Genomic DNA, 10,329 nt, shown 5'->3' on the forward strand with positions numbered 1-10,329 from the left:
TGGCTGGGAAGGCCCTAAAAATCAAGAGGTTTTCAAGGCTCACTTCTGAATTGCACCACCAGCTGTGGAATGCCACTCATCATCTGCACCCGTTTTCTTCAACATTTCAACACTCCAATAATTTCACCTTAATTCATTCACAGCAATGTTACAGCATTTGCACAAGTACCCACTAAACTTTGAAAATGGAGGAACAGTTCTCAAACTAGTTGTCAATTCAATGAAGTGTTGAACAACTTAAAAGTGCTTCACACTCTGTGAACGTAAGGGCAGAAAATCAAAGAGAAAATATTTCTTTTCAAATAGGTATTCACAAAAGAAGGGATCCAGGGAGTTGCAGAAAAAAAGATCCTGAAGCAATGTAGTAAACAGCACATGGGGGTAACCTTTCCCTCTTTTTATAACACAACAAATAACATTCCAACAGCAATAGAAAAACAATGGTTTTGAGATCAGGTAAGAAAAAACAGGCGAGTCAGAGAAAGTAATACAGGGGATCAGCATTCACATCACATATCCATATCATGTTTTAATTTTAAATGCATGCACATCACTAGCAACAATTTAGAAAACTTTCAAAAAATATTTGGTCCTGTTCTTAACTAGAGAGTTTCTAGTTAAGTTTCTAGTTATTTCTCTGTTAGTTCTATCTAACAGAGAAATATATTTACCGAACTAGAAACTTGGGGATGTAAACGAGTTAGAATGCATTGTATGTCTTGTTATAAGAAGGAATGATCATTTTCTTACCTTGTTACACACGAACAGAGTGATCTTTTACCATCTAGAAATGCATCAGAATGAAAGGCAACCAATGTTTTTCTCTGCCATTATAGCACTTCAGCTTCCTCCCACAAATTCTCGTCATGCATCTCTCACTTCATGCCTCTAATCTTGAAATAGCCAGGAGTGTAAAACACAGAAAATAAACCAACAACATTTTTCTTCTGATTGTTGAGATGACTCCTCGCCGCTAGCTGTTTGTACAGATGTGATGCAACAGGAGTGAATCTCAGATTAACAACTCCCCCATCCCAAGCACACACACACTCGCTCCTCAATCACTGCCACATTATAAAACAGCAAATATTTATGTAGATAAAAATGTCTGTACGTTTAATTGTTCATAGTTTGGCACATTAATTTAAACATGTTTGATATAATCTTGTTTTGTAAATAGTGCATATGTTTGTGTACAACAGCATTTTGATACTGGCAGGAGGAGATTCACTGGAGAACAGATGAATGAACCCCCTTCTCACAACTTATAAACAAACAACAATAATGAAAATATCTCTTGTGAAATTTCAGAACCTCAGAAAAAAAGAGCATCTCGGTCAAGAAGCTTTCTTTTAGCTTGTCAGAGCCCAGTGTTCTGAGGGGTTGGCACAGAAATGAGGGGAAACGATTCTTAGCACAGAATACTACACATGACCTTTGACCCCTGAACAGAAGGCAACCATTTGCTGAGAGACAGAGCAGGGCGCTGGGCTCGATCTAAACCATGGTTCTGTGACACCGATTTAACACATACAGTGTTATAGCTGCAACGGAAAACAAAAAGACAAAAAAATTGATATTTAGATACACACCACACTAAAAGAGTATCCAAAGACTTTCAAGGCATTTTTCTTCTTGGAAAACAAACCAAACACAAATAAAAACAACTCAAAATTTGTCAGATAAAAATGCAACAAAGCAGCAATGGTGAGTAGGGTGCAGCCATGACAGTGAGACTTCAGTCAGTCTAGTAGGTAGTTTAGCAGGGCTGACATGCAGGATGTGCCTGCCTTCCAGTAGGCCAGGCAAAGGATTGTGGGTAAAGTCAGTGCCATGCAGCTCTGAAATGTGGAAAGGATTTTAGGAGGATTTGGCAGGGTGCGAGGGAAGGGAACGGAGAAAGAGAAGGGGCACATTGCAGAGAGAAAATATTACCTCCGTTTCTCGACCAAAGCGGTCAGTGCTACTCCTTTTATGTCCCTTTTACCCGCTAAGAGTTCCTCGCGGGAGAACTTAGCGCTGCTTTTGTGACGATACATTTTTTTGTGGGCTGGACGGTGTGGAAGTGGGAGACAGTCCAATCCGAGGGTAGGAAAGAAGCCTGGTGGAACAAGTTTAGGCAGTGCTTTACCACCACGCCCAGCCCCTTTCTTCCCTCGACCTCCGCCTGAGGCACCACTCCGCTTTTTAAGGTCAGCAGCGCTACCCAGAATCTTCAGTGTCTGGCTCTGGAGGGCATGTTGACCAGGTGAAAGACAAGGCCCCCAAAGAGGCTCCACAGAGGCCCTCATGAAACGCTGCACCTCAGCCATGCCAGACACTATATTGGACAGGATGTTCGATGGTTCCTGGAATTCTCGTTGGTCATCGTTTGACAGTCCCCCAGTAATAGGCCACTCCCCCTGAACTCCAATTAAGCCAAGCGATGGGGTAGGGGAAGAAGCGCCACTTCCTGACCCTCCTCCACTTTTGGCTGCTTTTCCCTCTAGCAAGGCTTTGATCTTCCGCACAGAACGAGACCCCTGACGTGGGAGCTTAACTTTTTCTCCTTTCGCCGTTTTAGCAGTTTTGCTCTTTTTGGTGCTTTGTCCGTTTTTCCCACCCTTTTTTGTTGAGCCTTTGTGATCCCTTAGCCCTACTTCTTCCTCCTCCGTGTTGAAAGAGTGTATCTGTAGGTGGTGTGGGTTTCCGTCTTGATTAAGCTGCGGGACAACTCTACAGTTCCATTGTACGTTTGCTTCTGCTGCTTCCGAGAATTCTCCAACTTTACCACAGTTCCCCAGCAGTTGAGGGGAAGAGTTAGGTGTGTCTGGTGGCGACATCTCCGAGAGAGATGAATGGCGGAACTTGTCAGGTGTAAAGTTGGAGATATCTAAGAGGTCAGTTGACTCTCGAAGTGGAGCAACCTCCTCTAGACTTTGTTGCAAGATGAGCCGTGGGCTGCAATGCGGCAAGAAGCCATCGTTGATCTCACCAATCTCCTCTTCCCTCTCCCTTTCTCCCTCTCTCAGGCTGAGTGAGCTGTAGTTGCTGGAGGTGGCAGAAAGTGATCCCTGGGAGTTAAAGCTAACCAGTCGCCCTACACCACTGTCACTCCGAGAGCCAGTCGGACTCAAGCCATAATCAGCATCAGGTTGGGATTCTTCATATGAGACCCTGCACCCTGACAGAGATACTTGCCCAAAGCCTTTGACATTTGTGCTATCCCCTGCTAACACAGGCAACGGTGTGGGAAAACCCGATGGCATCATTGGCGACTGGGTTGGGATGTCTGGGGAGAAGGGCAGCTGTTCAGCAGATGGTTCGGATGGCCATGAAATGGACTGGTTTGGTTCAGTAAGGCTTGGCTCAGTATAATGCGTGTGGTGGGGCCCATGGTTCATAGGTGGAGGAGAGTGAGGCAGCTCTGATTCAGAGGGAGGAGAGAGAACACAGCTCTGGACTGGCTGAAGTGTGGGATTCTGTAGCCCTGGATGGAAATAGTTGATGTTAGCAGTGCTTGATGACTCAGAGGCTTCGAGAAGAGTTTGCAGGTATCCCCCGGGGAGGAGTTCAGCATTTCCATCAGTCCCTGGAGCAGTTGGGGTCAAAGTGCATTTTTCAGGGTCATTACTGGAGGCTTCATCTGTGGCATTATCTTTCGAAGAGTTACTAAGGTTTTCTTGTAAACATGGGCTGCACTGCTCAATCTCAGAGGCTTCTGGGACTTCCTGTGTCTCAGCCTCTTTTAACTTTTTCAACCGAAGTCTTGCTTCACTTTTGAACTTCTTTATCTTCCCTGTTTTACCTGCTTCTCTTCTTTCCTCTCTCTCCTGTGTTCTGCTTTTAGCCCTGGCAGTGTGTGTAACGGAGGTAATGTCCTCTTTTGGTTCCTCTGTGCTTTTCAGGGATTCGGTCCCCTCTGGTTGCTTGTGGATGGGGACCACTATAGTTTGTCTGGGGAGGGAATTCTGTACGGTATGGATCTGCTGGATCCTGAGTCTGGCCATCCTGTGCTTGCGTTTGGGTGTAGTGCTTGGTCTTTTGCAGCCATTGAGACGTTTGGTTGTTTCTGCAGCTGTTAATCTATTCTGCTCCTGCTGCTCCTTTTCTCTTTCCTGCCAGTATGCTTTTAATGGTGCAAGTCTCTCATAGTGAAGCAGAGCATTTGGACTCAGACAGACCACAGCGGGTGATGGGTCGACTCGTCCCAGACGCACTCTCATGTGCCTCTGGCCTTTAAAACGATTGATGATTATGTATTTTATAATGACAGGTGGGTCCTTCCTACTGGACCGCCGCCTCTTCTTTGGGCACCAGTCGTCATCACGCTCTTTCTTAAGCCCAGCAGGCGGTTTTTCTCGTTTTTCTGCATTTTTCTCACTTTCTATTGAGTCCACATCATACAAATAGTCTTCTCGGTAGGCCACCTTCCTCTTGGCTCGGAGGCGGTAGCTTAGCTGGCTGGAGTAGCTAGAGTTTTCTCTGGACAAGCAGCCATGGCGGAGGGAGAGCCCATGGTCTGGGGAGCCTGTGCAAGAGCTGTCATCACTGAATTCACCGGAATCTTCCGGAGAGTTGCTGAGGTCAAAAAGAAAGTTACTGTCTGGGCTAATATTGGGGGTCACGTGGTCATCAGCCTTAATCTCAGTGGATTGGTCTGGTTTCACTTTTGGCCCCTCTTTTCTACTGCAAGGTAAGCTAGGAAAGAAACCTAGTTGAGACTCATCCTGTAGGGCAGACTCACTCCTCTCCTGCACTCCATCCTGATAGGACTCATAGCGTATCTTGAGCGAGCAGACGTCAGTACCGAGTGCTGTCTCCTCCTCCTGAAACATGTAATTCTCCACATCTTCCTCACAGAACAGATTGACTGCAAGTTCACTGCGGGAGCATAAGTCCAACAGCTCCATACGACTCTCACTGATGAGAGTCTCTAGACAGCTCCAGTCCTGTGCCTCCTCTCCAAGACCTTCGTATATGCTCCTGGATGCAGGATCCTCATCTGATTCGCTCTCCTGCATCGACCTCCCTTCTTCAGCCCCCTCATTGGTTACAGCTGGATGGGCGGGGCCGCTGAGCAGCTGGTCAGATAGAACCTGGTCACCATAGCGACCTGCGCTGGGGGCAGGGCCAAGGCATTGCAAATTGATGCTGGCAAAGCCGAGTACGGACTCACAGGATTCCGGTTCTGTCTGATTTTTGGGGATCAGACAGCTAAGGCAGTCTCCGCCCCTGGAGTCCATGTTAGAGAGGGACGACCTGTCACAGGTCTGCGGCACAGACCAGGGCGTCACAGGTTTGGAACAGGGCACAGAAGAGAGAGATGAAAGGGAGGAAAGAGAGGAGAATGAAGAAAGAGAGGACAGAGAGGTGGTGTTGGAGACAGACCCATCATGCAGGTCAGCTGGGCTAAGAGGACCTTCAGAGGGCTGACTCTGGCCACAGAGGGAGGGCAGGGACAGCGCCACAGGAGCAATGTCATCACAGCGCCTTAGATCATGTGAAACATCTGTCAATGGGTCATGTGATTCTTAAAAAAAAGAGGCAGAGACAAAGATCCTTAAAGTAAAATTTTTCCTGGTGAACATCTGTAAATATATTTATATATAGATATAAAGAGGAGTTTTACATATTACACTGAAATCAATGAGATGTTTAAACAATGTGCAGATAATAATAGTTAAAATACAATATTTTAGTTTCATAAAATGCTGCATTTTATATGTGCATGGGAACGCCTACCATTTTCACTAGCATCTCTTGGGCAGGGGCTGCGATCTGCCCCTGAGAATCGGGACTCCTGTAGAACATCCATCAATCTGAACTGAATCTCACTCTCACTAACATAATTACAACTGTCCAGCCTGTAGAAACACACAGAGAGACACAGTAAAAGAGGAAGCCAAAATCTTTAGAAATTTGTCAGCACTGAAGACCATTTAAAAACCTTGCAAAAATCTGACAGATAAACTGATAATGATTTTTATTCATTTAGCAGATGCTTTATCCAAAATGACTAATAAAAAATAAATATATCAAGCAGTTTCTCATTGGTGCCAAAATTATTTGCAGTCAGTATAAGACTAGTACACAACCTCAGAAGTGGAATCAGAAAAGATGAGAAAGAGAAAAGACGATTTAAATTTTTTTTTTCAAAAAACAGTCATTTAATAGAAAGAGAACTTAGGATATTTTCATAAAGGTTTTTTGTGTTCCATAGAAGAATGCAAGTCATACAGGCATATAGAAGTTTTAGAAAGTTTCGACATGTTGGTGAGATCAATTTAAATTTCTGGGTAAACTATTCTTTTAATTATCAGCAGCTAAAATGATGAAGAATGACTGTTGAGAATTTACTTGATCAGAAAAAAACTGAAAAGAAAAACATCAGTATTTTCAGTTTAAATTCCCACAATTTAAAGAGAATTTATTTATTCATCGCGCTAACTGCGAGTTACAAATCAGAATTCTCTCTCTAGGACTTCCTCGATTTGTGTCCCGTTTTCACTTTCTGTCTCTCTCTTACTCTCCAGTATTACAGTGAGTTGTATTGTTTTACATCATTCTGTCCTCTGATTGCCCTTCACTGTGAAGTACAACTCTTGAGGATGTGAAAGAAATAAAAGAGCTTTATAACAGCAGAGAAGAGAAAGGAAAGTGCACTCTCTTTTGCCTCAGGCTGTGTGTGCATGTCAGAATAGTGTGCCATATATGTAAGTAAAAAGACATAGTTTTTTATTTTAAAAATAAATAAATAAACATGACAACACTGCATATGCTGTGGGGAGAAATGCTGATATCTAGTACACTGTTTGAAGTGTTCCCACGATGTGAATTTACATAGGATTTCAGAACTGACCTACTGAAGATTTATGAATTACACAAGTATCGAAACTGTTGAGTGGGCATTATATGCATTTCAGTGCCCATGTTTGCTGCTCCAGTTAATTATTATTTTTCTATGTACACTTCAAATATAGAGGTTATTTACAATAAATCACATTTCAATATCTCTTGCTTGGAATTCCATATGAAAATGCAGTGGTAAGGTGCAGAATTTTATTCAAAGGTCATGTTTGTTATTTTCATTGTTCAACAAACATAACTAATTCAATGTATTAATCAAAAGTCATTCAAAAATGTCATCCTTTTTCCGGTGATAATACCTTTATTTTCCTATAAAATATCAGCATTCACTATATCAGCATATGCAACTGACTATACTTTCAAATCCATTATGTTTATGGTCTATTTCAATAACTGTTGCAGTATGCAAATTTGTCTTGCTTAAAAATATACACAGCACAATCTACAATACATATTTGCATTATCTGGATAATTTCAGAATATCATCTGTGTTTAGACCACAGGCAAAGCAAGAGAAAATTCCATAACACCCCTTTTCAACAACAACACACTGTTACACACTAAAAACATTTTCCGGCATGCACCGTTTCCAGATCTGGAAATGGCTATATAATAATAATCTAGGATTTGCTCCTTTCAAACCAGCAACAGTATGAGAAAAAGCCTAGGGCTGCTCTGAGAACATCATGGCTGGGCTCATTCTTGCCAGCTTTGCAGACAGAGAGATAGAGAACAGGGCAGTGGCACTGTCTGCAAACTGCTTTTTATTAAAAAAATTAATATTTATTCAGCTTCAACATCCACCCAAGAGACAGACAATGGAATTACAGAAGAGAGAGAAGTGGAGAGCTAGAGAGAAAGACGCATAAAGAGAGAGAGAGAAGGAGAAGCCGAATCCATGTCGGTGTGAGTTTGTTTGATCTTTTTCAGAGATCAATAAATCTGATGCAATCTGTCAGTCAAGCAAACAAAATATCATCCATTTATGTCACAGAAAGCAAGGGTTAAACACTGACTGCAAGTCTGGCTTCTGTGTGGAAAACACTCAGACCTCACTCTGATTGATGGTTTTCGTCAGTTGATTGATTGTGGTATTGCTTTTGGTGGTTCAAGCTGTGCACGAGAGAACTTTAGTTCTGTTATAGCCCTATACATGCACGTTGCAGCTTGACAGCATCAAAGAAACTTCCATAACATCTTCCCAGGACGGCTGTCCGGTGACTGACAGGTCCTCCATGCTCTTAACACGACCATATCAAGAAGCCTGAAAGACGAGCGCGCTTTCAACATCTCGGATAGCCCAGAGAATTTACATTATTCAGAGAGACGTAACAGGTTTGAGTTCACCCTTGATTATTGAAGGCCTGCATGGTGCGCTATGATACGCGCTCTGCTATTCTGCATCGCCAAATGCCGCATCGGTCGCAGGCGCGGAGGCGCAAGCAAAACGCGGAGAAAATGAAAACGCGTGAATATAGAATAACGCCACATGAAGGGGTTCGTGTTACATTGCTGTCTGTGAACGAGTGCGTATGTAGCTGTGGCCTTGGCTTAAGGGGGGTGGTGTGTATGTGTGTTTGCCTCACGTATTCGTCATGAGCACCAATGCTTTCTGTCCCTCGAACGATGGCCTGCGAGCTGCGACTCATAGAGCCGTTCCTCCGCGTCTTCTCCCTCACTAACACACCTGTGCAATATGGACGCATCATGACAGCTGGCACTCGCTCCACCATTTCTCCCCATTGCAGCGTTTGACGCGCGTCACACTGGCCCACTCACCGCATCACGCACGCAAAGACGCGCATCCCGCACACTCACCTCCCGTTACACCCGTCCCGCCCGCTCTTAAGACTCCGTTTGATCGCTCGGCGTGCAGAATGTTGTTTTTTCGTAACCCCCTTCAATGCAGCGCTCTCAGCATGTTTGCCCTCTCTGACTGCCTCCCGGTAGCAGCAGGTGGACGCGCCTCTCGCGCCTCGGAGCCCCTTACCACTCCATTTTATTCTCTCGCGCTCCAGGGTTTCCAGGAAACAAACAAAGGTCTGCTGCAGCGCCTGCTCCTCGCCGCATGCTCGCGCTCCGCTCTCTCCTCCTTTAGAGTCGCTTTTGTTTTTGCCTTATGTACGTGCGTAACGGAGACGGGGGTGTGCGTGCGTGCGGATGTGTTTTTCCCAGCTGTACCCCGTCCGTCCCTGACAACGACGGCGCGCTCGTGCGCTGCTGCTCCCCCTCTTCTGAGACCTGCCATAAAGAGCGCGCCCCCATATTTTGCACGGCGGCGCGCTGAGGAGTCGGGAGCGCGCGGCACTGCTGAACAGGTGCAGAGGCGCACGCATGCGCACTGATGCTTCACAAGCTCCAAGCACCAGCTAGGGGTCTCTGCAGATTTAGTTTGTTTCCCATAGACAAACTGGTATTACATACGAAGTTACTAACTAAATAACTAAATAAAGCGAGGGAATTTTAAATCCATAATTCTGAAAAATCATTGAAAATCAAAGCAATCTTTGTTTAGGACACTGCTATTACATACGCAGTTACTTAACAATCATACAAACAAATAAATAAGCGAGAGAATTTGAAAGCAATTTAGAAATGTAGAAAACCCCATCATATTAGATGAAATAATAATAATAAAAATAACCTTTGTTCCTCTTGTAAACAAAAGCAACCTTTCTTTCTTCATTCAAACAGACAGATACTCAGTTATATAGTTATTTTATTTTATTTTTTTGTATGTTTGACGTACGTAAATATCTATTGGAATTGTATGACACATAGCCTATGTGACCCTGGACCACAAACCCAATCATAAGGGTCAATTTTTTTAAATTGAAATGTATACATCATATGAAAGACGAATAAATAAGCTTTCCATTGATGTATGGTTTGTTAGGATAGGACAGTATTTGGCCGAGATACAACTATTTGAAAATCTGGAATCTGAGGGTGCAAAAAAAAATATTGAGAAATCGCCTTTAAAGCTGTCCGAATGAAGTTCTTACTAATCAAAAATTAAGTTTTGATATATTTACGGTAGGAAATGTACAAAATATCTTCATGGAAACAGATCTTTACTGAATATCCTAATGATTTTTGGCATAAAAGAAAAATCGATCATTTTGACCCACAATACTTATGACTGGTTTTGTGGTCCAGGGTCACATATACTAACCATTTACCGTTTGCACTAGTATTTAATGGTGTGTTGAATCATCGTCCTGTAAGATCATTATTTATGATAGCATTTGTTATTTTTAACCCTGTAATTACCCTTATTATATCATGATGTATTAAAAACACCACAATTCACTGCTCACCAGTCGCTTGTGCAGCTGCGCCTCTGACGGGTTTGTTTGAATGAGCGCCGCAGTGTCCCGCCCCTTACGTCAATGAGATTTAGACTGGCACGATTTCTAACCAATCAGGTGAACAGGGGATATGACGTCAGGTTGTTGTTCCCCGGGAGTGTGCGTCGTG

The 10,329-nt window shown here is 43.6% G+C and overlaps 1 protein-coding gene across 1 annotated transcript; it reads right to left on the minus strand.

The window, feature by feature from the left end:
• Nucleotides 1-659: 659 nt before the first annotated feature.
• On the minus strand, nt 660-9,126 carry LOC107672487 (protein KIAA2022-like). Its single transcript, XM_016465703.1, has 4 exons — nt 8,668-9,126; nt 5,725-5,846; nt 1,936-5,512; nt 660-1,544 (listed from the first exon to the last, which is right to left on the minus strand). The coding sequence occupies exons 2-4, from the start codon at nt 5,795-5,797 to the stop codon at nt 1,412-1,414; spliced, it is 3,783 nt and encodes a 1,260-aa protein (XP_016321189.1). The 5' UTR covers nt 5,798-5,846; nt 8,668-9,126; the 3' UTR covers nt 660-1,411.
• Between the last annotated feature and the right edge of the window lie 1,203 nt (nt 9,127-10,329).

The sequence above is a fragment of the Sinocyclocheilus anshuiensis genome, unplaced genomic scaffold (genome assembly GCF_001515605.1).
Source record: "Sinocyclocheilus anshuiensis isolate Anshui unplaced genomic scaffold, SAMN03320099.WGS_v1.1 scaffold681, whole genome shotgun sequence".
NCBI classification, from domain to species: Eukaryota; Metazoa; Chordata; class Actinopteri; order Cypriniformes; family Cyprinidae; genus Sinocyclocheilus; species Sinocyclocheilus anshuiensis.

Coding starts and splice junctions, on each gene's coding strand:
- LOC107672487 (XM_016465703.1), bottom strand. CDS start 5,797: ATGGATGTTCTACAGGAGTCCCGATTCTCAGGGGCAGATCGCAGCCCC. Junction 5,513..5,724: donor AAGAGATGCTAGTGAAAATG/GTAGGCGTTCCC, acceptor CTTTTTTTTAAG/AATCACATGACCCATTGACA. Junction 1,545..1,935: donor GCTTTGGTCGAGAAACGGAG/GTAATATTTTCT, acceptor TTTCCGTTGCAG/CTATAACACTGTATGTGTTA.